Source organism: Numenius arquata, chromosome 6, assembly GCF_964106895.1.
Source record: "Numenius arquata chromosome 6, bNumArq3.hap1.1, whole genome shotgun sequence".
Lineage (NCBI taxonomy): Eukaryota > Metazoa > Chordata > Aves > Charadriiformes > Scolopacidae > Numenius > Numenius arquata.
In genome coordinates this window covers 67,411,465-67,439,192 of record NC_133581.1, presented here as the reverse complement: position 1 = coordinate 67,439,192, position 27,728 = coordinate 67,411,465, and the positions used below count along the sequence as shown (strand labels likewise).

General features: G+C 54.3%; 1 protein-coding gene across 1 annotated transcript in view; it reads right to left on the bottom strand.

Annotated features, from left to right (window-relative positions):
* The window catches only part of TRIM9 (tripartite motif containing 9), a 70,004-nt gene that overhangs the window by 18,243 nt on the left and 24,033 nt on the right, over nucleotides 1-27,728 (bottom strand). Inside the window, exons 2-5 of the mRNA XM_074148722.1 lie at nucleotides 11,992-12,087; nucleotides 11,432-11,554; nucleotides 1,800-1,910; nucleotides 871-1,024 (exon numbers count right to left, since the gene is read on the bottom strand). Of these exons, the coding sequence (XP_074004823.1) occupies nucleotides 871-1,024; nucleotides 1,800-1,910; nucleotides 11,432-11,554; nucleotides 11,992-12,087 (484 nt within the window). The remainder of the gene's footprint in view (nucleotides 1-870; nucleotides 1,025-1,799; nucleotides 1,911-11,431; nucleotides 11,555-11,991; nucleotides 12,088-27,728) is intronic.

Sequence of the window (27,728 nt, the reverse complement as noted above, 5' to 3'; positions counted from 1 at the left end):
CCGCAGCTGGTGGCCTTCCCTCCAGGCAGCTCATTTGCACCAGCTGAAGGTAACGGACCTCTGTTTAATGTTCTTCCCTGTGTCACAGCCCATCTCCTGTCAGCTTCCCGGGGCTTGCCAAGTGGCAAATTGGTCACCGGTTGCGGCGGCTCCCTGCTTCCCACAAAGCGATGCAAATGGTCTCCGTGGGACGGGAGAGCGAGCACAGAGGGAATGGAGAACGAGGAGGAAATTAAAATTGAAGGGAGAGAAGAGAAGGGAGGGAGGGAAGACCCCGAGCTGGCGTGGCTCTTTGTGGCTTTGTGTTTGGAGGGACATTGTGGCTGCCTGCAGCAGGCAGGTCGCTCGCTGGCCCCTGCCAGACGCTGCTCAGCGCTGAGCGTGTGTGAGCAGAGGTTTGGGAAGTGCCTTGTGCTGCTCCTGAGACCCTGGTCCCAACCTGCAGAGCACCTTCTAACGCACTGCCAGGGAAAAGCGAGCTCCTGGCACCTTGACTGTGGCTGCCCCATCCCTGGAGGGGTTCAAGGTCAGGTTGGAGAGGGCTTTGAGCAACCTGGTCTGGTGGGAGGTGTCCCTGCCCAGGACAGGGGGTTGGAACTGGATGATCTTTAAGGTCCCTTCCAACTCCAACCATTCTGTGATTCTACCATCTGGCACACATCTGCCCAGGGATGCAGGACAGGGAGGCAGACGGCTGGCCCAGGGGTGGAAAATACGCAGGAACGGGCATAACTCTGGGTCTGGAGTGCTCAGTTTTGCTGGGAGACGATGAGAAACTCTCCTCTGCTGCCCCTTCCCTGTGATGAGTTGCATGGAAGGACTCAGCATGAGCAGAGACGGGTTTAGGAAAGGCACTGGAAATATTCCTACCTTTCATCTGCACAAAGTCGAGCTGATGGATGGACTGTAGCAGAGGGGCGTTGTCAAGGTTCAGGTCGAAGTCCGTGGTCATCCGGGGTGTGAGCGTCCCCTTTCCCCACTGGTCCTCAGTTAAGTGCACTCTCCTGATGAGAGCATCGGAGATCTGGTGGCAAAGAGCAGCCTCAGCTATTGGGGGCCACCAGGGCTGCATGCTGTACCTTGTCCCTACCCTGCTCTCCTCCTTCCCTGTGCCTCCCAGGCTTCTGTCCCACTTCTGTCCCTGTCTGCCAATGGTTGGGACATGACACATGGCTTCTAGCATCACCTTTTGCTGCAGGCTCAGATTGGCAGATGGAGCCCAGGAGCTCTGGGGACTATTTTAAAAGCAGGGTCTAGTACCAAAGGGGCTGTTCAGCCTGGAGAAGAGCAGACTGAGAGGGGACCTCATCAATGCTAAGCAATACCTAAAGGGTGGGTGGCAAGAGGATGGGGCCAGACTCTTCTCAGTGGTGCCCGATGACAGGACAAGGGGCAACGGGCACAAACTGGAACATGGGAAATTCCATTTGAACACAATGAAAAACTTCTTTCCTGTGAGGGTGGCAGAGCCCTGGAAGAGGCTGCTCAGAGAGGTGGTGGAGTCTCCTCCTCTGGAGATATTCCAAACCCACTTGGACGTGTTCCTGTGCAACCTGCTCTGGGTGACCCTCCTTTGGCAAGGGGTTGTACTAGACGATCTCCAGAGGCCCCTTCCAACCCTTACCAGCCTGTGATTCTGTGAACGTGGAGGTGATGGGAGGTTGGCCCTTGGATTTTATGGCTGGAAAAGCTGGGGACATCATCCTCCCTCAGCTCTATGGCGTTACCCCAGGGCCCTCAGCTATGTGATGCCTCTCCCGCTCCCCTGGCAGCCCCGACATGAGCAGCTCCCCACCAACCTGGAGGAAGCCGCTGGGGTCGTTCTCCTTGATGACCTCCAGGCAGTACTCCATCAGGCCCGTGGTCTGGCGTAGCTTGACCGTGCAGTGAGAAATCTGGTCTCGCACCACCTGCAACAAGACAAGGAGAAGAGCTTTGCTTGGAGCTGGGGCGTTCTGGGAGACGGGGAGCAAACGGGCTTTGGTGCTGCATGGGGACATGGAAGGTGACAGACTCAAAGGAGGAGAAAAAGGCAGAACTGGCCAAGATTCATACACCGAATTTCAGATCCTTGGGAACCTGGCGAACAACAAGAAGCCTTGCTTAGCTCAAAATTATTAACCCACGCAATTATTCAAAGCAGGAGGGCAGTTCCTTGCCCTGTCTTTAATTAAGACAGCTTCCAAATGACAAGCTTATGAACTCCATAGATACAGAGCTTCTGCCCCAGCCTCCGTGGGGCTGCTCGATCCATCCTCGGTGCGGAGCCAGGCTGTGGGGCAGGCTCTGGGGCAGCTGCATCCAAGAGGAATGAATGCACCACCTTCTCCAGCTTCACGATCCCTTTGAGATGCTCATCTGCCCATCAGCTGAGATGGACCACGCTGCAGAATTGCCTCGCATCGGCTGCAGTGGGAGGCTGGGGATGAGCTCAGAGGGAGAGGTGAGAGGGGATAAATCCTGCAGACCTTGTGGCAAGGCTCCCGGCAGCATCGCCCAGCTCTGCCAGGGGCTGACCAGGCTGCACGCTAAAGCACGGCTTCTTCCACCCAGGGATGGTGCTTCTTACACCAATGTGTGCTTGCAGCCCAGAAAGCCCCCCGCACCCTGGGCTACACCCCAGCAGTGTGGCCAGCATGGGAGAGGGGGGGCAGATTCTGCCCCTCTGCTCCGCTCTGGGGAGACCCCCACCCAGTGCTGCCTCCAGCTCTGGGATCACCAACAGCAGAAGGCCTTGGATCTGTTGGAGCGGGGCCAGAGGAAGCCACGGAGATGCTGGGAGGGCTGGAGCCCCTCTGCTGTGAGGACAGGCTGAGAGAGTTGGGGGGGTTCAGCCTGGAGAAGAGAAGGCTCCGGGGAGACCTTAGAGCCCCTTCCAGTCCCTAAAGGGGCTCCAGGAGAGATGGGGAGGGACTCTTGATCAGGGAGGGGAGCCATAGGATGAGGAGGAAGGCTTTGACACTGAAAGAGGGGAGAATGAGATGAGATCTCAGGAAGGAATTCTTTGCTGTGAGGGTGGTGAGACCCTGGCCCAGGTTGCCCAGAGAAGCTGTGGCTGCCCCATCCCTGGAGGGGTTCAAGGCCAGGTTGGATGGGGCTTTGAGCAACCTGGTCTGGTGGGAGGTGTCCCTGCCCAGGGCAGGGGGTTGGAACTGGGTGATCTTTAAGGTCCTTTCCGACCCAAACCATTCTATGATTCTATGGTTCCCCTGGGGAATGTGTTTCAGCATCCCAGCAGTGGAGTACCACCAAGTCTTGTGGTTTGGCCAGTGCCTGCTGACCTTCCCTAAAACCCAGTGGAGAGGATGGGATTCAGGCTCCAATATCGTGAAGGTGTATTTGAGAGCTGGCTGGTCCCTCGCGCTGAATCCCTGCAGAAGGAGACATCGCAGGTCTGAGCCCGGTATCAGGGAGATTTCTGTCACGGGAGATTGGCAGAGCAGCTCAGAAAGAGAGATTTATGCTTTAGAGGAACGTGCCTACGGCAGATAATTTTATTTTTTTCTTTTTTTTTCTGGAAGAGCTTTAAAGATGTGTAAAGTTCTCCACTAAGGCCAAACAAAGCTACGCAGCTCTAGAGACTGCAGCTATTCAGGATGTTACAGAGAGTAAAGACGAGCTTCCCATCAGCATCTGCAGCTGCAGTGCGATGGAAAAAAACTGCAATAAGTGGCGATTAACATTTCTGAAGGCATGGTCGTGTCCTCAGCACCGCAGTCGGTGGAGCCCAGCGCCTGTGTGACCACCCTGGGCTGAGGAGCACCTCCTCCTGTGAGCACCTCAATGGTCCGAGGGATGGGGAGGAGAAACGAAGCACATGTCAGACCCCTGCGGAGAATGAACCTGGCTTTCCAGGGGGGGCGATGACTCCTGCAGGGCAATCAATCACATCATGCCTTGCTTAATTATAATTTAATCACCTCTACTTAATCACCTAACAGGAAGAAAAGAATTACCAGTCCTCCAACTTGGGATAATACATTTTTTTCTATGAAATGCTATTGAAGCCGGCTCCTGATTTTTTGGGAGCGGCTGCTCCTGGGATTTTGCAATCCCAGCCCATGTTTCCAGCCCACCCACGGCGAAGGGAGGTGGGATCAAGCCTGGGCGCTGGAGAGGGGGCTGCATCCAGTGCACACCCTGTGTAGGGCAGACAAGGCAGTAGATGGAGCTCTCCCTATTGCTCCTCCGGTCCAAGAGGTGTGTGCGGAGGCTTGTGGAGATGCTGGATGGCTCTGAGCCGGGGCTAGTGAGCAGAATGATGGGCACGCACCGGTTTTGGCCTCAAACCCTGTCATTAGAGGGAAGACTTCACTCAGGGCCAGTTTCTAACACTTGAGTGCACGGGAATGGCTCTGCTGGGATGGAGCGGAGGCAAGAGCTAGTCCTGGAGATCTGGACTCCTACACTGACCTTTTCTGGACAAGCCCCTGGACTTCTTTTCTCCTGGGGGATGGTCAGTCCTTCGGGGTGGGATCCAGAAGGTGCAGAAGGGGTGCAAAGCCTTGCCCCTGCCATGCAACAGAAAGCAGCCCCTGGCATTAATTCATTCTCTTCTGCCCAAAGGGTGGGTGCTGAGGGGTTGTTCTGCTCTTGCAAGGGGTTGTTGGCCATGTGGATGTTGGCTTTCTTAGCTGAGGATCACGGTGTTACCACTGAGTGTGAGATGAGCCCAGCCTGGAGGCTCCAACCTTGCTGTTAGAGTGTATCCCGACTGAGCCAGAGCAAGGTTTTACATTCCCTGCCTGCTGGGCTGCAGATGGGCAAGTGGGGAATCCCACCCTGATGGCCCAGAAAAGCAGCCTCCTCCTTTCCTGCGAGACCCCTCCGCGGGGAAATGCACATGCCATCAGGAAGACAGCAAAGATGGGATTGGCAAAAACAATCTTCTTATCTTCTTTGCAGCTTAAATCTCTGTCTGGTTTGCCCAGGATAATGAATTTGTGAGCCTCTCCCTGCCTGAGTAGATGCTTTCGAAGTATTACCAGCAGAATTGCCATCTGCTACTGCCAAGCCAGACACGAGCCTCCAAGAAACAGCATTTGCTCCGTGGGGACAGGCAGGGTGTCCCTGGACAGCCCTGGACACGCTGCTGGCTCCCCCGACACCTGCTTGGCCAAGAGATGGGGCTACCGGTGAGGTGAGGGGACGTGCCACCACTGCTCCGGTGGCAGCGTGAGACCGGCAGGGCTTCTTGGCACTGTCTGGGAGGAGGGAGATGGGACATGGAGATGCCAGTCCCCGTTTTGCCCCTCTATTCTGCCCCCTCCCCGGTGGCAGGGTGAGGTGAGGCCAGCGCCAGGCAACTCCAGGCTGATTAATTATCGAGCTTCCTGGCAGATTATCCCTGCTAATAAAGGTCTGGCTGGGAGTGGAAGTGCTTGCTGCAGGCTGCCACCGAGGCTACGGAAATCTTTACCCACGTGGGTGCCAACTGAGATACAAAAAATACCATTTAAACGTAGTAAAAGGGTTTCTTTTTTTCATAAAGGTGGTCAAAGACGAAAATAGAGAGGCTGTGGAGCCTCCAGCCTTGGAGATGTTCAAATCCCAACCGGAGGCAGCCCAGCGCAGCTGGCTCAGGGTGCTCAGAAGCTGGACCCAAAGCAGCGGTCGTGCCTCTGTCCCTGTCCTTCTGGAACTCTGCGATGCCCTTCGGGGACCCGGCATCTATTCATCTGGAGAACTAGAGCATGAAACAGCAGTTTAATTGCAGCATCTACACAGCAGGCAAGTCGACAGCGGAAATCCATGTTCCCTTTACCACCACCAAACCATTTTTGAGGCAAGAAGAGGGATCTTTGGTTGGGACCTAGTGGGGCTTCGTGCCTTTACAGCTTCTGCACTCCACACAAGGGAGATGGGACTCAGACAGGAACAGTGCGACCCCAAGAATTGCCTTGATTAGAGAAATGAAGGGTTTTAAAAAAAAAAAGACATAAGCATCCCCCCCACCTTTGAAGGCACGGTCTAAACTCGGTGGGGCCACTGAAGCCAAAAAGTTTTCCATATGGCCTCAAGCATCCCGTGGTTCTCCTCGTGCACCAGGGCTTTCCACTCCCTGGGGTTCCTCAGCTCCCTGTTACCCCAGTAATTAAGAGTATTTCGATGAGGAGAGATGAAAGTGAAATCTGGAAGTTCCTCAATCCTTTGACTCATGTAATCAAGTGTTGGGCTGAGGGGCAACCTCAGGAGGCCTCAAAGGGCCTGTAGGATTCACCAGACCACCAGGAAAACCAGGCTGCTGGGAATTCTGCATGGAGATAGCCAGTTTACAAACCTTTCCTGAAACCACAGCGGCGGCATCTTCTGGGAAAGTGCTAATGGCTCAGCCGGGGAAGGGATCTGGGAAGCTCCAAACATTTTGTTTGTGGTCGTTTTTATCAAATGCCTTTTTTTTTCCTTTTAGGTGCCAGCGGAGGCAACAGCCAGAACCTGGCTGCTAATTACAGCCTATAAAAAAGACTTTTGCTGTGCACTCACAGCAGTTCACTACTACCTTAAAATAGCAAATTTATTTCAAGAGCTTTACTTCCCTGTAAGATGACATTCGCTATAATTTACATTTTAATATAGCTCCTAGAAGGCAGTAACATCTGCACTCATCTCTACTTAAATGTCTTCCTCACCTTCCTCCTCTTTTTAGTACTGGGCTAGATAATCGGTTTTCAAGGCACTCAACCTCACTTGAACCTTGGCTCCTCACGCCCGGGACAAGTCCTGCCGTGGATGTCACGTGAGGAGCCTCCTCACCCCAGTCACACCGTGGCTGGGGTACGGTCACCTGCATGGCCATGGGGACAGCGTTACAGGGAGCAAACCTAGATGGAAAAATCCCAGATGGAAAAATCATCAGGACAGATCCCGACGGTCTGATTGGGCTGAATCCCACAACCACGCGTCCTCCGAGCAGAGCATCTCCAGGTGGATGTTTCCATGGTGACTTGCCTCTTTGCTATTGGGAGAGGAGGCTCAGGCTGGAGCTGGGAAAAGCTGAGCTGCTGTGTTAACAACCCTGCGTGATGCCGGTGGTGGCACGTCCTCGTACAGCCTGTTCTGATCAAAGGCTTCTGCTTGGCACCAACAAGTGTGGGAAGGTGCGATACGGAGACCTGGTCTCCAGTGCAGAGCCACTGAAGAACACGGCACAGAGAATCATAGAATGGTTTGGGTTGGAAGGAACCTTAAAGATCATCTCATCCCGCCTCCCACCAAACCAGGTTGCTCAAAGCCCCGTCCAGCCTGGCCTTGAACCCCTCCAGGGATGGGGCAGCCACAGCTTCTCTGGGCAACCTGGGCCAGGCTCTCACCACCCTCACAGCAAAGAAGTTCTTCCTAATATCTCATGTAAATATTCAGTCTAAACATGGATGGGTGCTATGGAGAACAGACTTGATCCAGCTCTTCAACAGAACAAGCAGAAAGCTTGAGGGACATCAGAAAACCAGAGGCATCCCTGTAGCCTGATCACACCTCTGCAGAGCTCCTTGTCCTCAGTGCCCAGCTCCCGGTGCTGATGCCCTTCCCAAGGCTGTGAGACTATTTTCCCCCTGCCGTGGGGGGAGAGTGCAGAGTGTGGAGGGATTTGTAAGAGAAATCAGCACTCTGGTATTGGCATCTTTGGGAAATGCACCTCGTGATGAGCTTATCTGACCCGTGTGTCCAGTCTGGTGTTTCCATATAGAAATGGTAAGGTACAGGAAGCTAAACCTGTGCTTCTGTCCTGTTTCTCATCCTTTCACAGTGACCTAATCCAACAGGGGACACCAAGTTCCCTTGGGCTTCCTGGAAAATCCTCACTGTAACCCCTGAAGAAGGGTCATGGACCAGCATTTCACCTCTGGAGATCCAGTGCTATGGACAGGTGCCCTTGGTGAGCTTTTCCTACATAATTAGCTCCTTGAGAAATGTGACAACAGCTGTTGTGAAGACATCCTATGAACTGAAGGCCAGAAGAAGGCCAGAATGGTCCACCATACTGCCGAGAGTTTGAAGGAGGTGCAGGCTGAGCTCAGTCTTTGTGTACTGTGGACTGAGATATTTCCTCCTGGGACAACACGGCAGGGAATCCTCTATATCCCCAGCACAAACCAGCCCATGCTGTAGGTCATCTTCCCTTGGGGAAGACCATACTGGTCCTTAGAAAACCAGGGCCAGCAACAAGGAGCACGACAGACAAGGAGGTCTATCCAGGGGGTGGAGCAGACACCTGGCCCCATTGCTCCTCTAGATGTTATATTTTAAAGCCCGGGTTCTTAATCTGAATCCAAATGTAGGGGAGGTTGGGGAAAGGCAGGGATATGTCTCTTCCAAGTTCATTTCCTCTCAGACCTCTCCCTGCTCTGGAGTAATTAGTGTTGGCCCAGTGGCAAACTTGGATTTGTGCCTGCTTCCATGAAATATGTGTCAAGCCAAAGTAGGTCAGTCCTGAAGCCGAGCTAACCTCGAATGGGAACTTGGGCTCTCCGGTGAAAGGGTCCTGTGGTACCCTGCCAGCCAGCAGGCTCTGTCCCTCCCTGCTCCTCCTCCTCACTCACACGTCGTGCCATGGTGGCCAATGTTCCAGCAGGCAGGAGGGGCAGCCCACAGAGAGATGGGCTGCAGCCCAGGGTGCTGAGGCTCCACACTGCTGCTGGAGCAACTGGTTTGGATCTCAAAGGGCTCCCGGGTGGCACACTGAAGTCCCACTGGTCAATCAATCTGCTCATCTCCTCCTCGGCTGAGATGCTGTGGGGACAGGGCAGTGGCCAAGTGGAGACTCAGGCCAGGCCAGGATGCTCTGGACTGGTCTCCTAGGGGAAGGGGTGAAGCTGTCACCGCCAAGTCAGCAGCCAACTGTCCTAATGTGAACATCAACCAGGAGCAAGCCCCGTGGTCCTGCAGGAGGACCTACCATGGGTCCAAATTCAGCACAAAGCGTATGCCAGGGCATGTGTAGGACAGTGCTGAGCACACAGAATGATGCTGTGGATGGGGACAGTCTTTCATCCTCGATCCTGTCCTTCTTGACACCCTGGAAGTGCTCCAGAGCCTCGGAGCAAGAGCTGGAGGCTTTGTTATCCCCCCCAAGCCAGCCTAGGCCTCGGGCAGTGGGGGGGGGGGGGGACATCCCGTGGGGAGGCAGCTGCTCCAGGGACAATGCTGCTTTCATGTGTGATAGTGTTCCCCTGACCCTCTGAGAGAGGCCAGCCCAGCCCGTGCCCAGCTGGAGCTGCAGGTGCTGCCTTTGTCCAGGAGGTTCCTTGGAGGACGATGAACTGAGCAGCCCTTTCCCCTGGGTGACAGAGCACGTGGGGACAGTGGCAGCGCTGGGGAAGGGGGTGCAGGGAGACAGGCTGCAGGGCTGGTGGCGAATGCTCGCCTCGATGGCTTGGTGAGGCTGGGGTACCCTGTGTGTGCAGAATGAGGACAGCAGGGAGGTACCCAACAGGGCTGAGACTCTCCTGCCTCCCCTGTCCCGTCTGCAGCCTGTGAAAAGCAGGCAAGACCTTCCTTCTCTGTCCCGTCCCCAAGCCAGAGGGGAAGGACGTGTGATCACCCGGGCTGCATGCCAAGGCTGTGTGTCCCCATCTGATGATGCTGAAGCCTTGGGAAGGAAATCTCAGCGTGCAGGACTTTTGCTGGCATCCAGATGGGTCAGGGCTTCATGACTCTCCCCATACTTGGGACTTTTTGGGCCCCTCATGACAAGACAGACATTGAGGGGCTGGAGCGTGTCCAGAGAAGGGCAACGGAGCTGGTGAGGGGTCTGGAGCACAAGTCTCGTGAGGATCAGCTGAGGGAGCTGGGGGTGTTCAGTCTGGAGAAAAGGAGGCTGAGGGGAGACCTTCTCGCTCTCTACAACTCCCTGAAAGGAGGGTGTAGCCAGGGGAGGTCGGTCTCTTCTCCCAAGGAACAGGTGATGGGACAAGAGGAAACGGCCTCAAGTTGTGCCAGGGGAGGTTTAGGATGGATATTAGAAAAAATTTCTTCACTGAAAGGGTTGTCAAGCCTTGGAAGAGGCTGCCCAGGGAAGTGGTGGAGTCACCATCCCTGGAGGTATTTAAAAGCCGGGCAGACGTGGTGCTGAGGGACATGGGTTAGTGATGGGCTCGCTCTTCTTTTGAGAGCCAGGCCAGCCTAAGGACAAAGCCCGGCTGATAACAAGGCTGGGGGGACAGGCGAGATGGGGGATGCAGTTCCCTTCCTCCGGCCATAAAGTGAAAGGCCTCCGTGGGTTGTGCTGAGCAGGGAAATTGCTTTATGCTGCCCGGCTTTGTGAGGGTTTAATCAGCCATGCTCTGAAGGGGAAGAGGGAAAGAGAGCCCACCAGGCAGCGGGGGTCCTCTCTGCACCCAGAAGACAAGCTGGCGGCCTGACATCCCTGTTTGGGGACGTGCTTTACACCGAGCGTGGATGCTGGGCTCGGTCCCACAAAGCTGCTATTGTCCATCTCCCCATGGAAACACTGACAAGCCCTCGCGTACCCATCGTCTGCAGGCAGATTGGAGACTGGTGGCCTCCTCCCTCATTTTAAGAAGGTCCAGGAATCCCTTTGGGAGCCTCCTGGGTGGCCCAAAGCAAGACCGGGGGGATGGAAGTAGAGCCAGGGAAGAGATAGAGATGTTTTTAGCCCAAACACTGAAATTCCCTTGAAAGAGGGAAGCATAAACTGATGTTGGTGTGAAATGTTGCCCTGAATCAGTGATGGCCAGGGTGCAACTACCTTGTCCAGCAGATACCGGGCACTGCTCCACCCGCTCCACCGCTCCAGGTGAGATTTGGCCCTTTGCTTCCCTTCTCAGCCCCAAACTAGCTGAAAAGGCACAGCATGGTGACTGTAGGAGAGACACCAGGAGCCCGTTTTCACAGCTCTCAATGCTCACGTCAAGACCTGCACCTCGGTTCCCTCAATGTCAACAATTCACCTCCCAGTGAAAGCTGAAGCCATGAGGTGCTCAACAAGCACAGAACAGAAAACGGAGCGATTCCTGCTCTGGCCTGATGACAAAAGTGGCATCTCATGACACCAAGTGCCCCACAGCTTCAGCTGAAGCCAGTAGAAATTACAGGCACTCAGCATCCTGCAGGATCACGCCAGGAGCTCGGAAGCAACACGGGGCATGAACAAGGTCCTTTTCCAGCCTGTGGATGCTCAGCTCTGCTGACCTAATGACTAGTAATCGGCCCAGTGATGGAGTAATTTGGTGGGAACCACCACCTGGAGAGAGTAGCACTTTGCCCAGGGCCCGTCATGCTGGGAGCGAGCTGGGAATCTGCAGCAAAACGGAACTCAGCTAATGTGAAAAGCAAGAAAAGCAGCTTCCCAGTGACCTCCCCGTTCTTCCCACAGAGCTTCACCCCAACAAACAGCACCACTGTCCTCGTCCCCAACTGGTGCCAACCCTGCAGAAAGCTCTCTGACCACCCCAGCCGGTGTGTAGGGGCTCACCTTCAGCTTGTGCTCGTGCTCCTTGTTGACCCGGGCCAGCAGCTGGGCTTTCCTTCTGTTGAGGGCATCGATGAGGGCGTCACACTGGGCCACCAGGCAGGCCTCGAACTCCACGCTGTTCTCCTGCGGGTCAGAGCAGAGCATCACAGCTTCCGTTTCACTTGGGAAACCTGATATATTTTTTTTATGACACCACATGGGCCATTTTTCTATCTGCAGCTGCACCGCTGCACCACGCAAATCCACACCATGAGCACGTGGGGTTCTTACACCTTTGGCTCACGGCAAACATGGTGGTGGCAGGTGAGGAACAGGTTTGGTCCCTCCTGCCACATCCTTAGACCTGCCTATGGCAGAGAGGGCAAGGCCTGGGTTCTCTGCTGCTCGCTCCATGGCACGGGCAGCTTTGGGAGGAGCAGTTTTTTGGTGAGCTGCAGGGGTGTGTGGACCCCTTTGGGAGAGCAGCCACCAAACCAAGCTGGGGAGATGGGACAGAGGATGGGGCAGAACAGCTCATCCTGGTGGGAAGGGGGCTGTTCCTCAGCCAGGAGACACAGTACCTGGATTTGCTGCACCATGTTGCGGAGTTGGACCAGGAACTCTTTTGCTTCCTTGGCTCTGTCTGACAACCCGTTGAGGGCCTGGGAAAGCTGGCTCTGCAGGAGGAAGAAAGAACAAGGTCATTTCCACATCCTGGACTCATCCTTGTGCTGGAGGATGGACTGCATCCCAGCACTGCCTTCAGCAACCCACCAAGGTGTGCTTCTGCCCCTGCTGCCCTGAGTGTAGAGGAAAAGGAGAGGAAAATAGAGAGGAAAAGGAGGGTGAGCCATCATCACGGATGCTCTGGGTTTGGGACGCAGATATTGAGGGTCCACCTCCTCCGCAGGCTTCCCTGAATGATCAGGGACAAGCCACATCCATCCTGGGTCTCGAAGTGACCTCCCCTGGCTCTGTGCTCTCCAGGGAGCCAAACACCAAAACCCCTGTAGGATCTGCCCCATGTCTGCTGAGGATGATCAGCAAAAGGGCACGGGTTAGGCAACTCAAATCAGGCTGAAAATTCCCCAACTTTGTGGGAGCGCACACCCAGAGCCTGCTCCGGCCCGTGCTGAGCTGCGTAACAGGGTAATTATAATGATCGTGCCTTGTGCTTTTTCATTTTCATGGCACTTTCCAAACATTAACTCCGGAATCTTCCCCTTTTGCTGGGATTTCAGCAGGAGTTATTATCTCAAGAGCTGGGAAAATCACCCGTGACAATTTACCTCTGAGAGAGATTTTTGTGGGCTGTAAAATGCCTGCAAACACCATGCAAGGTTTGAGGTGCGATCTTTCTTTGTGGCAGACACAGAAAGGGGGCCCAGAAGACGGCTGATGTTCCCAAATCTCCAAAAACATACTGTGACTGTCCCTACTGTGACCAGGACACTGGCCCTGGGCTGGCACTGGCCCTGTCCTGCCTTGTTCCCCCCTGGACGCTGATGCTGGGGAGAGGGAGGAGGTGAGACGGAAGGGAGAAGGTGAGATGGGAGAGGAAGGAGGTGAGATGGAGATGGGAGAAGGAGGAGGTGAGATGGGAGGGAGAAGGTGAGATGGGAGAGGGAGGAGGTGAGATGGAGATGGGAGAGGGAGGAGGTGAGAAGGGAGAGGGAGGAGGTGAGATGGAGGTGGGAGAGGGAGGAGGTGAGATGGAGATGGGAGAAGGAGGAGGTGAGATGGAGATGGGAGAGGGAGGAGGTGAGATGGGAGAAGGAGGAGGTGAGACGGGAGAGGGGGGAGGGAGGAGGTGAGAAGGGAGAGAGAGGAGATGAGATGGAGATGGGAGAGGAAGGAGGTGAGATGGGAGAGGAAGGAGGTGAGATGGGAGAGGGAGGAGGAGAATGGGAGTTGGGAGGAGGTGAGACGGGAGAGGGGGAGTGATGGCACAAGGGGGATGCGAGGTCACCGGAGTGCAGCCCTGCTGAGAATGGCGCTGGGCTGAAATAGAGAAAAAAAAAAAAAAGAATTGCTATTGAAGGGACAGGGCAGCAAACGAATGGCCACCATTTAATGGCCCATAAAATGACCTTACTGCTGCTTCCCCTGGAGATGTTAATCTAACCCCAGCCATTTCTGCATTTCCTTTGTAATTTATCGTGCCCGAGTCATTAGGATGTGGAGCTAATCAGCGAATGCATCTCTACTAAAAATGGGATTGCTAAGTCAGCTCAGCAGGGCTCCCCCTCTCTTCTCCCCCCGCCCCGATTCTCCTGAGCAAAGGCTGGAGGAGATCCGAGGTCGGAGCCCGAGCTGTCCCCAGGCACCGCAGGGACAACTCATCCCTGCCTCATCCTCCCCGCTGTGCCCCTGCAAAAGCCTCCATCACCCTCCCACAGCCCACACATGGCTCCAGCCCCCCCAGATTTAGGGGAGACGTCTTAAGCCCAGCAAAGGGGGTTTGGTGAGAACCGAGCGCTGCAGGGACCCTGGTCTTCCATAACGCAGGCAATTAATAGAGAAAATCAGCAGGAGTTTGTTATGTTTACAAGCTCCTCATTAAAATTGCAGCATGGTGGGTTTTTTCCTTTTTTGGAAAGCTTTTTTTTTTTTTTTTTTTTTCTATCAACGTACATTTCAGGAATGGGATCTTTGTATCAACATAACTCTCTGAGGCTTTCCTCACGGGAAAGCATTTTAAATCATTTTAAATGGGCTCTTAAAATTTAATAAGAGCCCTGCGAGGCCGATGTGCAGTGTCCATGTGCAGCTCCTTCACCCCGGCCACCCCCAGTCTCGCAGCACAAGGGCTTCCACGGCGCAGAGAGCTTTGAGCCTGTCCACAAAAAGCTGGTCCATTGCCTTCATAGATTCATAGATTCATAGATTGGTCCAGGCCGGAAGGGACCTCCAAAGGTCATCTAGTCCCACCTCCCCGCAGTCAGCAGGGACACCCCCAACTAGACCAGGTTGCCCAGGGCCTCGTCGAGCTTCACCTTGAATATCTCAAGGGAAGGGGCCTCAACCACCTCCCTGGGCAACCTGTTCCAGTGTTCCACCAACCTCAGAGTAAAGAACTTTTTCCTAATATCCAATCTAAATCTCCCCTTCTCCAACTTAAAGCCATTGCCCCTCGTCCTGTCACTGCAGGCCTTTGTAAACAGACCCTCCCCAGCCTTCCTGTGGGCCCCCCTCAGGTACTGGAAGGCCGCTATGAGGTCTCCCCGGAGCCTCCTCTTCTCCAGGCTGAACAACCCCAGCTCCCTCAGCCTGTCCTCGTAGCAGAGGTGCTCCAGCCCCCTGATCATTTTGGTGGCCCTCCTCTGGACCCGCTCCATCAGGTCCATGTCCTTTCTATATTGAGGGCTCCAGACCTGCACACAGTACTCCAGGGGAGGTCTCACCAGAGCAGAGTAAAGTGGCAGAATCCCCTCTCTGGATCTGCTGGCAACACTTCTTTTGATGCAGCCCAGGATGGGATTGGCCTTCTGGGCTGCAAGTGCACGTTGCCTGCTCATGTCAAGCTTCTCGTCCATCAGCACCCCCAAGTCCCTTTCCTCAGGGCTGCTTTCTAATACCTCATCCCCCAGGCTGTATTTATACTGAGGATTGTTTCGGCCCAGGTGCAGGACCCTGCACTTGCTTTTGTTGAACCTCATGAGGTTCATCTGGGCCCACCTCTCCAGCCTGTCCAGGTCCCTCTGAATGACATCCCGTCCCTCTGGTGTATCGACAACACCACACAGCTTGGTGTCAGAGCATCCCTCCCCGTGGTCTTAGGCTGCATCCCCCTTCTTGGCTCAGATGCCACCAGTGCCTGCAGGCTGGGGGCAAGAACTAGTCAAAACCCAGTATTTTTTCCATAACTGTGAAGGTTTTTCCATCATTTTGAGGTTCACAGTGGACACCCTGCCCTGTCCCTCATCCCCCGCATGGAGAATGGGGTGTCAACACCAGCACGCCCAGCTCACTGGTGATGCCAGTTCCTACTGATGTGATGCCACAGGCTCCTCACTGGACACGGGAGCTCTGAGGTTTGGTTTTCCATCGGCATGAGCTTCATGCCGATCTCCAGGAAGGCTCCCCATCATGCCGACCCTCTCCCGGAGTGGAGACACATTCCTGGACATGTGCCCTTTGAGACAAACATTTGCCCCCCTCTCCTGCTGCATCCCTGCTGCTTATGGCAAGAGTCACCCCTGCTGGGGGACTCGGAACTGCAAGCCATCACCGTTAGCCCATTAAACGAGGTTAATTAATGCTATACGACAAGGGAGCGCTGATGGGAATGCATGCAGGGACTCGCGGGCATCCCTGAGTGTATTCATTAAGGGCAGTGACAATGTGATTCATAACCATCCGCCACAGAAAACAGAGTCCTTCTGGTTTCTGTTATTATGTTAATAAGTCAGAGGCTGCGGAGAGAAATAAAATGACTGATTGGGTCTGTAAATTCTACAGGTACCTTCCATGACCCTTGGAGGAAACCCAAGCTTTAATGCAGTCTGTCGCTTCGGAGAAGGATTTAATCACCGGACGCAGAATCATAGAATGGTTTGGGTTGGAAGGGACCTTAAAGATCATTGAGTTCCAACCCCCCTGCCCTGGGCAGGGACACCTCCACCAGACCAGGTTGCTCAAAGCCCCATCCAGCCTGGCCTTAAACACTTCCAGGGATGGGGCATCCACAACTTCCCTGGGCAACCTGCTCCAACATAAGGAAGGCAGAGGCACAGGTTTTCCACCAGTCCAGGATCTACATGGAGGGAGCAGGAGATGGAGACTCAGGAGGAGTCCTCTGTATGGGAGCAGAAGGTCAGGAGGACCTCAAGCCTTGTTCTCCTGCAGGTCTCGTACCAGATTGCAGGAAACAAGGTGCCGCTCATATTTCTGACACACGCTGGAGGGATTTCCCCTCCCTGAGAAAAGCTGGAACATTGCACTTCCATGTGGAAACAAAACCTTTGGGGCTCCTCGGGGATGGGACCCCCGCTCTGGGCACCACTGTCCCCCTGCAGGGCAGGGGATGGTGGATGGAGTGGGCCAGCCAGCTCCCACGCTGGTCCAACCCGGAGCTAGCACAGGCAGGGGAATTAATGAGTGTGAAATGAAGAAAAAAAAATCCCATTTAGGGCCGTCTTAAAACCAAGCGAATTTGTTCTTTGCAGAAAGCTGGCTTCTTTTTCAATGCTCTTGTTTCAAGGCAGTTAAGAAGAGAGCTCTGTAATTCACATCAGCATTAACCGGGAGCTCAGCATTTAAATCTCTGTCCCCGGAGCACTTAGGAGAGAATCCGTCCCCTCTTTGTGCTCGCTAATAGCTCCGTGACCCTCCTTCCCAGGCAGGGCTGACAAAGGGATTTCTGTCACACTGATTCTCCCTTGTCCCAGAGCAGGGGTGAGCGCAGTGGGTGAAAAAAACTCCAGGAAACGGAGAAAAGCACCATTTTAAGCTCCCCATCGTCTCCCAGATGGAACCGGTCTGGTTCTCCTCCCGTGTAACCCAGCTGCCAGGGATGGAGCTCCTCCTGGTTTACCTTGAGGAGAGGAGGGAGCTGGGACTGTTATTTTAGGAGGTGTTGGGTCCCGCTCGGTGTTGGATGCTGGATTCACGGACCTCTGGGTGACAGCTCCATCTGGCACACTGGGAAAAGCCTGATGTTGGCCAGTGTTGGCCACCAACAAGGGCAAGAACAGTTGCTATTGTTTCAAACCCCAATTCACTTGCAGGCTCAACCACAGAGAGCGCCTGGAGCACTCAGAAGAGACACCAGTCTCCTTCTCTGCTCCATGGAGAGGAGGGCAAGTCAAAACCCAGTTGCTAGCCCAGGTCCCCTGGCCAGCTGGAAGCCCCCTCCCCACATCCCTGGCCACCCAGGAGATGTGCAGCTCTGTGCTGCCCGCCCCCAGCCCACCAGGGCTGGACCCACATGCAGGAAAGTGACGGTGAAAGGTCACAAATTCAAACAGGACATCAAGAAAAGCCATTTCTGTTCACGGTTAGGCCAAATGTACACCCCAATGAAGCATCTTCTGCTCTTCCAGCCTCCAACAGTTCCCAGCTCAGGAACCTCGAGGTGGGCATGACTTTCACGTAGTAACCCCCCTTGGATTTCTCTTCCACAGAACTGTCCTGTCTCCTTGTGGACCAATTTTATCACCCACAAGGTCCTGCAGTAAGGAGCTCACAGCTTAAGGTTAGGTTTACGGTTGGACTCAATGATCTTAAAGGTCTTTTCTATCTTGTGAAAGCCACCTCCTCCAGGCTGCTGCAGACTATGTCTGAATCAAAGGCCATTTGCACCTGAGACTTCAGATGACCTCCTTCCAGTCACACATGGGCTACGTGCTCCCTGTCGCCCCAGGACAGAAAACGCACCCCAAAAGAGCTCTCCTGGTTACACTGAGAGCCCAGTACCTGCTCTGACATCCCAAGGGTTGCAACCAGCTCCTGTTTCTTCTCTCCTTCCAACTCTGTCATCTCGCAGCCAGCTCTTACACCAGAGCATCCGTACGGAGGTAAAAGAGAAGAGGAATAAGCCACGGCAAGAAAAGATGCTGTTCCCAACTCTTCTGCTTGTACCCTCGAAAGGATGAGGAGCTGTCACAGACGCTGGAGTGGAAATCATGCGCTGCTTTCTTTTAATTAAAGGACAGGACCTGCAGCCTTTGAATCTCGAGGCAAGCTTACTGCATGTGATGCCTGACTAATTAAAACGGGATGTTTAATTAAAATGTGCAGTCAGTCAGGAAGTTGACAAAGCTAAACTGCTGCTAATTGGCTTTCGGCTCCAGTCATGAGAGCCTGACTTTTGGCTTCAACGCTGAGAAACCAGGAGCTCTGCCTGGAGCTGCGGCTTGGGATGAACCTGCCCCTTGAGACACCATGGGGCGAGGAGACACCAGATGGGGCAGCACCACGTCCTGGGGTCGGAACCAGCTCTATTTGATCACGACTCACCACCAGCAGCCTTCAGAGCTCCACCAGCTCCTGATAGCCACGATGTGATGTGAGACCACACCACCAGGCACGTCCTACCTGGAGGAGACCTCTTACCAAAAATGCCTTATGCTTCTGCAGCTACAGCTGAACTCCACAAACCTGAACCTCCTCAAAGGTCCTCTTCTCTCCCTCTCCCTTCTGCTCTGCTAAGCCCGGTCCCCTGAAATGGCACTGGAAACGCAGATGTGGAGCAGGCAGTGTGTTACATCCCAACACAACCTCATGCCAACGCATCCTCATGCCCACGCATCCTCATCCTGAGCCTGTGGGTCCAAAAGGTCAGCGGAGAGCAGTGATTTCACTGCAGCCCACTTGGTCTCTGCCTGCTGAGCTCCTCAGCATCTTCAGGGAGCAATCAGGCAGCGAGCAGCCCTGAAATCTGGAGACTCAGGCCCACCCTGGCACGTCTCTGGCCAGGCTGGAGAGTAGATACCAGTGACTGATGCTCTGTATTTCCAGGGTGAGCAAAACCAGACCATCTTAGTCACGAATAACTCAATTTGAGCCAAGGCAGGAGGCAGGAACAGAGCGTGGGTCTGAATTGCCCCTCTCCAAACACAGCACCGTTCTGCTGCTGCGCGTCTGATGCGGCTCCAGCTCAGGTTTTGCTGGCTTCCCATGGGAAGGATGTGCTTTATGTCAGGCTTATGTCAGGCATAAAGCTGCAAATAAAGTAACGGACGGAAGAGCCTGCGCTTGCCAGCAGCACACACAGAGCCAGGTTTGTGAGCAAAGCTCCCGGGTGCAAACGGAAGGCTGGAAACGAACCCTAGGAATGGCTCCCCCCACTGGAGACAATGGGGCAGCAAAGGATGGGAAGCCAACCATTGCTCCTGCTGCCTATCGGGGGCCTTGGTTCTCCTCCTTCATTGCAGTTATGCTGGGGAAACTGGGGTACCCAGGAGGGAGATGAAATCATAGAATCATAGAATGGTTTGGGTTGGAAGGGACCTTAAAGACCATTTCATTCCACCCCCCCTGCCCTGGGCAGGGACACCTCCCACCAGACCAGGTTGCTCAAAGCCCCCTCCAACCTGGCCTTGAACCCCTCCAGGGATGGGGCAGCCACAGCTTCTCTGGGCAACCTGGGCCAGGGTCTCACCACCCTCACAGCAAAGAATTTCTTCCTGAGATCTCATCTCAATCTCCCCTCTTTCAGTTTGAAACCCTTCCCCCTCCTCCTATGGCTCCCCTCCCTGATCCAGAGTCCCTCCCCATCTCTGCTGGAGCCCCTTTAGGGACTGGAAGGGGCTCTAAGGTCTCCCCGGAGCCTTCTCTTCTCCAGGCTGAACCCCCCCAACTCTCTCAGCCTGTCCTCACAGCAGGGGGGCTCCAGCCCTTACAGCATCTTCATGGTCTTATTATAAACTAAACTATTAAGACACAGCAGCCCCTTGGGAGAGGAATTCCATGCAGGGAGCATGTCTTGGGGCTGAGCTGCTCCTGCTGCCCCTGCAGCAGCCCGGAGGGCAGCTGGGGTCTGCAAAGCTGATGATCCCCCACATGTGCAAGGGGGAGGAGAGGCATCCGCAGAGCAGATTATCTCTGGGGCAATTTGTATTGACATCAGAGTTAATTCCAGGGCCTGCGGAGGGGGCCCTGCATCTCTGGAAGAGGCAGAAATGCCATTACACCCACTACTATTAATCCAAGATGCTGGTGGGTCCTCCTGGGGGAAGAATGCGGCCCTTCGCCACTGCAACTCTGGGAAAAGTCCAGGCAGAACCTGAGGAGGGAGGACACCTGGGATGGAGACACTTTGGAATGTCTTGCCTCCACGGCGGTGGCACCCATATGCAGCTCCACGAGGATTCCCCAGGCCTGGCCAGAGCAGGGGTGAGTTACCACCTTTTCAGTGCAAACTGGGAGGGATGCGGTGGATTTGGGATGGATCCAACGCAGCAGGGCTGTATCAAGCTGCGTGGAGCCACTGAGCACCCAGCCCTTGATCCCTCCACAGTGTGCAGGGCACCCAGCGCCCACGGACACCAGTAGGTGCTGAGGATGCCCAGCATCCCCGGGGACACAGTGTTTTCCTCCTGAAAGCCTTCTCCTTTCTCTCATTTTCTACCATTTTCCCCTGTCCCCACACAGCAACACAGCAGACCCATGTGTGCCCCACTCCAGAAGGGACTGTGGACCAGCCCAGGATGGAGGCAGTGGAGAAATCAGCCAGGAAAACCCTCTTATGTCCCCTCTGCCAGGCAGACAGGTTGTCTGTCACCCTCCCACAAGCTGGGGGTGGCGATGCAGTGGCTTTTGCCCCGTCCCAAGACCCAAAGGCGGGCTGCTGCCAGCCAGCTGGTAGGATTTTGTTACAGCCACTTATTTTTTTCGATAGGGTTGATAACAGACAAGCAAAGCTGTTCTGGGTGCTGCGGCACAGAGCAGAAATCACTGCCAACCCTGGCATTCTCAGAGCTGGAGGCCTTATCAGCTCAGCCCAGGCTGGTTTTATTTACTGCCGCTCTCCCTGAGTCACCGCGTATCGAGGTGAAATCTTGCACATGGATGTCCATCCTTCCTCCCCTGCAACAAGGGCTGTGGGTGTTCGCTGGGTTCAGGGAGGGCTGGCCACGGCAGGGTCCCCAGGAACAGCACCTGGGATGTCCTCGTGAAGGGCAAGCCCTGAGAGCTCAGGTCGGACCCTGTGGACAGATGGGCACCCCTGCGAGTCCTCAGCACAGGAAGGACATGGACCTGTTGGAGCGGGGCCAGAGGAGGCCACGGAGATGCTGGGAGGGCTGGAGCCCCTCTGCTGTGAGGACAGGCTGAGAGAGTTGGGGGGTTCAGCCTGGAGAAGAGAAGGCTCCGGGGAGACCTTAGAGCCCCTTCCAGTCCCTAAAGGGGCTCCAGGAAAGCTGGGGAGGGACTCTTGATCAGGGAGGGGAGCCATAGGATGAGGGGGAAGGGTTTTAAACTGAAAGAGGGGAGATTGAGATGAGATCTCAGGAAGAAATTCTTTGCTGGTGAGACCTTGGCCCAGGCTGCCCAGAGAAGCTGTGGCTGCCCCATCCCTGGAGAGGTTCAAGGCCAGGTTGGACAGGGCTTGGAGCAACCTGGTCTGGTGGGAGGTGTCCCTGCCCAGGGCAGGGGGTTGGAACTGGGTGATCTTTAAGGTCCCTTCCAACCCAGACCATCTATGATGCTATGTCACCAGGATGCCTGCCTGCTGCGGCTAAGCCTGTGTCTGTGCCGTTTCTGGGCCCAAACCCTGGGGTTAGGGAATTGCTTGCTTTCTCAGGAACCCCATCCTACCACATCATCTCCCCCATGAGATGATGACTGCAATAACCAGCTGTGAGCCGAAGCCCCCAGCACCGATGTGCTGTCACTTGGGCGCACAGATGGCCCCGGCCGCTGGCTTTGTTCCGGCAGACACTGGGGCAGTGTATTTCCTCAGCGGGCAGAACTGATTCAAAGGCTCCAGCCTGGAAATAAAACAAGGATATATTCTTTTCAAGCATGACCTTGCTAAAACCCTTTCATTGCCTCCCGTGTGGCTCCGGGATTCCCTGGCCCTGAGCAGGAACGTTGCTCTGCCTCCTCCCAGCCTTGCTGTGGGCAACGCTGAATTCCTGTTGAGTTTCTTGCACGTTTTATTTATCCTGGTCCCAGTTATAACCTGGAAATGTCATCCCTCACCCTGCACACATGGCAGAAATGGACAGGGGTCTATGCCCTGACCAGCCCCAGGCTTCGGGGATTCTCTCCGAAAGGGGAATTCTAATTTTATTAGAGAATTCTGTTTTAAAAACAACCTGCTGCGACTTGGTCTCCAAGGCCTGGAACCGCGCTGGGGGACACCGCTGGAAGCAAGAGACCTCAGGGTAAAAACATCAATTATTCTCGTTGCGTGGATTTTAGTGCATGCAATTGCTACACCAAAATTGCTGAAGAATAATTCCGGCCTCCAGACATCCTGCTGGGACCAGCGCGTGTGACAGCCTGGCTGGGACACCCAGGCTGTGGGTGCCTGAGGGGAGAGGTCACACTCTGCTTCTTCCACTCTTGAAGCAGCAGAGCGTTTTGCTCCTGCTGTGAATCCGTGTGCTCACTTGAACCTGCCGCTTCCCGCTTCGCAGACCTTCTGTGGCCAGGACAGCTGGCGTTTGGCAGCCTGCAGTGGCTTCTCAGCAGGCTTTGGCAGAAGTCTGTACGAGGAGAAGGACCTGAACCCCCAATTTCCAGCATCCTTGCACTTTAACCCCAAATTCTGCAAGGGGCAAGAAATGAGGCATGCAAAACTCTCCAACAGAAGATACGTGGGGTATCCAAAAACTTGCTTCCAAAACGTTGGGACACCAGATGAAGCCGTTAGATACTACCAGAGCCACAGCGACCTTCTATGTCTCAAGCACTGCTGTGGGATCAGCCTTGGTTTACCTCAGTCCCCAGAAGAGCGTAGACCTGGGACGATTCCTGGCAGCCTGACAAGGGCCACCTTTGCCCACAGGGACACTCGGAGTGGATCAGTTCCCATGTGGCAACTTGTTTGGCTGTCCCTAGTCCTTGGACTAAACAAATACAAGAGCTATGTAGCGTCCTGGGCTGCTCCTCGCTGGCAGCTCCTTGCTGTGAGGATGTATTGAAGACACTCTGTCCTTGCTTTGATATAGAATATAGTCCTTGCTTTGATTTTTAGGGAGAAGAAATGGGAGCAGCAAGATTAGAGTAAGAGCCCCTTTGATATCATCCAATTAATTCCTGTTTTCCTTCATTAAGACTCAACAACAAATCATCTTAGCTTTTTATTGGCAAAACCTAAGGCACATCTCTTTGAAATCACACAGATAAATACCAGCTCTATGACAGGGATGCTGAGAAAAACACAAGCTACAGGTCTGCTGCCTGCCTGTGGGGACACAGAGGGGCAGACAAGGTAAGGGTGAAAAGCTATTTTAAAAAGGTCAAATCAGCACAGGCCTGCAGGGTAAGTTGATGCTGAGGTCCATGCTCTGCATATTTCAGGAGCAGAGACACTTCGGACTTGCCCTCGCTCGGTCCTGCTCCAGCAGCACTGCATTAGGTGTGCTCCTGGAGAACATCTTCCAGGTAGTGTCCTCCAGAGGAGGCCAGGTCCTGCTGCAGCTCTGCACAGACATCGGGGTGGAAACTCAGGTCCAGAGCACTGCAAATAACACCTTGCAGGCTGCTCTTCTGAGCTTTTTCTTTCCTCTTTTTTCCTTTTGTGCTTTTTTTTTTCCTGGCCTGGGTGGCAATCTCCCTTGGAGTCTTGTTACCAATATGATACTGATTTGAGTTTGGCTTCTTCTGGGATATGAACCCTGGCAAGAAGCCCACAGACTTTCTCGGTGGCTGGTTGACACAAGCAAGACGAGAATAAATTCCTCCCCGTTGTCCCTCGTGGGGCAGCTCGGGGCACGGGAGGCAGCAAGAACCTCAGCCTGCTCTGAGCCTGTAGCCAGCTGGGATCCAAACAGGACCCTCAGGAGACATCTCTTCCCCTCTGGAGAGCTCACAGGCCAACCTTGTAGACTGGTGGGGGGGTGGAAATTAGCACAGGCTAACCTGCACAGCCACAGCAGCGAGACCTCTGTGAGGGACGTGACCAAGATCGCTGGACTGGTTTCCAGCCCCATAAGCTTATGCTCAAGGAGCACTCTTTGGGCTGAAGAGCCATGCAGGTGTGACGGATACAGACACCAAAGTGACAAACAGCACCAGAGGAGGCCACAAAGATGATCTGAGGGCTAGAGCCCCTCTGCTGTGAGGACAGGCTGAGAGAGTTGGGGGGTTCAGCCTGGGGAAGAGAAGGCTCCGGGGAGACCTTAGAGCCCCTTCCAGTCCCTAAAGGGGCTCCAGGAGAGATGGGGAGGGACTCTTGATCAGGGAGGGGAGCCACAGGACGACGGGGAAGGGTTTTAAACTGAAAGAGGGGAGATGGAGATGAGATCTGGGGAAGAAATTCTTTGGTGTGAGGGTGGTGAGACCCTGGCCCAGGTTGCCCAGAGAAGCTGTGGCTGCCCCATCCCTGGAGGGGTTCAAGGCCAGGTTGGAGGGGGCTTTGAGCAACCTGGTCTGGTGGGAGGTGTCCCTGCCCAGGGCAGGGGGTTGGAACTGGATAATCTTTAAGGTCCCTTCCAACCCAAACCATTCCATGATTCTGTGACAAGTTCCAGCAACAAAATCCCGGGCAGCTCCGTATGGGTTGTAACGAAGCTGACAGGAGGAAGCAAAGAGATGCTTTGGCCGGAAAAGGCAACGTGAAGATCCTGGTGGAAGCCAATCCATCCAGAGCAACGGCAGCACGTAGCTCCCTTTAACAACTGTACTGAGCCCTGTCTTGAAGAGTACAATCATAATGACGGCTGATTACGGTCACTTGTGACCCAGCTGGGAGCACACTGATCTATAGTCGCTGCCGAGCAGCCGCTGGCATTTCCAAACCACCCTGGAAGCCCAGGGCTCATTTGCTGTGTGTCAGCGTTGTTATGTTTTGAGAGATGAATGAGGCTGGCGGAGGCAGAGGACAGCTCGCAGCTGAGCAATGACTTCTCCAGGCTTCCTCCCCTCCCGCTACAGTGTCCTGAGCGGGTGGAAATGCTCCTGGGTCTCCTGGACCAGCCCTTACAGCCACATCCCTGAGCAGATGGGCTGGTTCTTTGCTGGAGGTGCAATTTCCAGGCAGAATAAGCTCACAACTACACCTACACTTCTCCCTGGAGAAGCTGGGAACACACCATCTTGCCCACACTCTTCCTATTTTTTGTGGAAAAAGGAGGTTAAAGCACCCTTTGGTGTTCCCCAGCCCTCAGAGGGCTGAGTGCTGGAGCAAAGCCCTGTGTGGTGAAGGGCAGCCTTGCAGGGACTGTCACTGCAGCCACCTGGGCTGTCCCCTGGGCCATGCCCTGCTCCTCCTGGGTTGGCAAAGGTCTTCCTTGGACAGGAATCAGTCAGGGAAGTGTACAAAAGAATAGCTGTTGACCTCCTGATGTCGTTGGGGCTGTCTGCTGAAATCAGGCACATCAACAGACGTCCCTCCCCTAGGGATGACAAAGGGCAGGCCACACTGCAGATGGACCACCAGGAAAAAATACCCATCCCTACTGAGACAAACCTCTCAAGTTTGGTCTACACTTCCCTGGAAAGCTCCTCTCATTATTTTTCTTGCAGAATGTGCGTTGTGAACATACCCAGCGAACAGCCCATCTCCCACAGGATGGACTCAGGTTCATTGGTAAAACCATCAGGATAAAGGTTTGGTATCTCTCACAACGAAGGAAAAGCAACGCAGCAGCAACCTGCTGCCATCTACCCCCCCAGGCCAATGCTCCACTTTACCTCCCTTCTCCTTCAAGGCTCAAGGGCTGCCAGAGGGCTTGAGTCCATCCAGAAGAAAATGAGCTCCCCAGGGATTGCTACGAAACGCTCTCACTTACGCAGAACAAATGAGTAGTAGGGGAAGGACTGCCAGAAAAGGTCAAGGAGCTTGAAACCACTTCCAATCAGGTCAGTAATAGGGAAAGATTTTAGGTCTGGCAAGGTTGGAATGGCACAAACTACTGCTGCACCTTTTTATTCAAAACATCTGTGGGACATTCCTGTAAATGGTGAAGAATCACAGAATGATAGAACAGTTTGGGTGGGAAGGGATCTTTAAAGGCCACCTAGTCCAACCCCTTTGCCATGGACAGGGACATCTTCAACTAGATCAGGTTACTCAGAGCCCCGTCCAACCTGACCTGGAATGTTTCCAGGGATGGGGCATCTCCCACTTCTCTGGGCAACCTGGGCCAGGGTCTCACCACCCTCAGCATAAAAAAATCACTTCCTTATATACAGTCTGAATCCACCTTCTTTCAGTTTAAAACCTTTCCCCCTCATCCTATAGCTCCCCTTCCTGATCAAGAGTCCCTCCCAACTTTCGTGGAGCCCCTTTAGGGACTGGAAGGGGCTCTAAGGTCTCCCTGGAGCTTTCTCTTCTCCAGGCTGAACCCCCCCAACTCTCTCAGCCTGTCCTCACAGCAGGGGCTGAGGGGCTCCAGCCCTCCCACCATCTCCGTGGCCTCCTCTGGCCCCGCTCCAACAGGTCCATGCCCTTCCTGTGCTGAGGACTCCAGAGATGGAGACAGTACTCCCAAAAGTCCCACCAGGCAAATCCTGTCTCCTAAGACCCCATTTTTCTCCGTGCTGCATGGAAAAACACATAAGCAAAGACTCAAGCTATGACCTCATGAACCAAAATCTGTGTCCTGTACAGAACAAAGATACTATGGATGCACAAGCGTGCAAACAAAACAGACCCTCAGCCCGCAGGCAAAGCCAGGGGATCCCCTACTTTTTGGGCACAGTTAGCACAAGAGCACACAGCATCTTCGAGCATCTTCCCCTGCAGTCATCCAGGCAGCGCACGTGGTCCTGGCATTGCCCGGTATCCAGGAAGGTGCACACTGCGGATATTAACGCTTTCTGCCTTAAAATTATGCTCCGTCTGCTTTCAGTCCAATTACTGCCTTCCCACTCTGCTTGCCTCCGCCGTTACTCACACTTTAGCTCTTCCATCCCATTATTGCATTAAGTCTTTAAATCTGATTACTTTGTTTGGAGTTAAATTTAAACCCGATTAACTGCATAAACAATGCTTTTTACCAGTCTTAGCCCAAACGCAGGAGAAAACAGGCTGAAAGCCCCATGGGGCAGCTCCTCCTTCTGCAGAGAGTGTATTGACCATCCTTTTGTCTTGTCCTATAGCCTTTAATAACCATCTGTGTGCTGTAGCCTGGCCCGGTCGTAAACAGGATTGACATCCAGCCAACATCTTGACTTTGCTATGACATTTAATTGCCCAGAAACGCAAATTGTACTGCGCTCTTCAGCTCTGAGCCGTCCCCACTGAGGCACTAAGGTAAAGGACTACACCCCACCGCCGCCATCGACCGGAGTTCAGTGCACTCACTGGGGTGGAAGGAGAACAGCAACTCATCAGCACCACCACTGATGATCACGAAGTCCCACCACAAACCGCCTTCCTACTGAACGTGGTCCTGGTATGGCATCCAGGAGGCCTGGAGTCCAAGCCCTGCTCCACTATAGGTGGTCAGTGTGATGCTGGGCAAGCCCACTTCTCCATCTCCTGCCCAGTGTAGACCAGAAAGCTCTGGGGCAGTTGAGTGGGTGGGCACTTGGTCTAAGGAGGCCTCACGTGCATCATACAAAGGTGAAAGAACAACTTTCAAACAACACCAGCATGCAGGCTGACACCAAACAGGTCCCACAGCCTCAGCATCCCTGCAGCTCTGCGTGTTGTCGGTCCTGAGCAGTATCTCACCGGCCATCTGAACCGAGCTGGCAA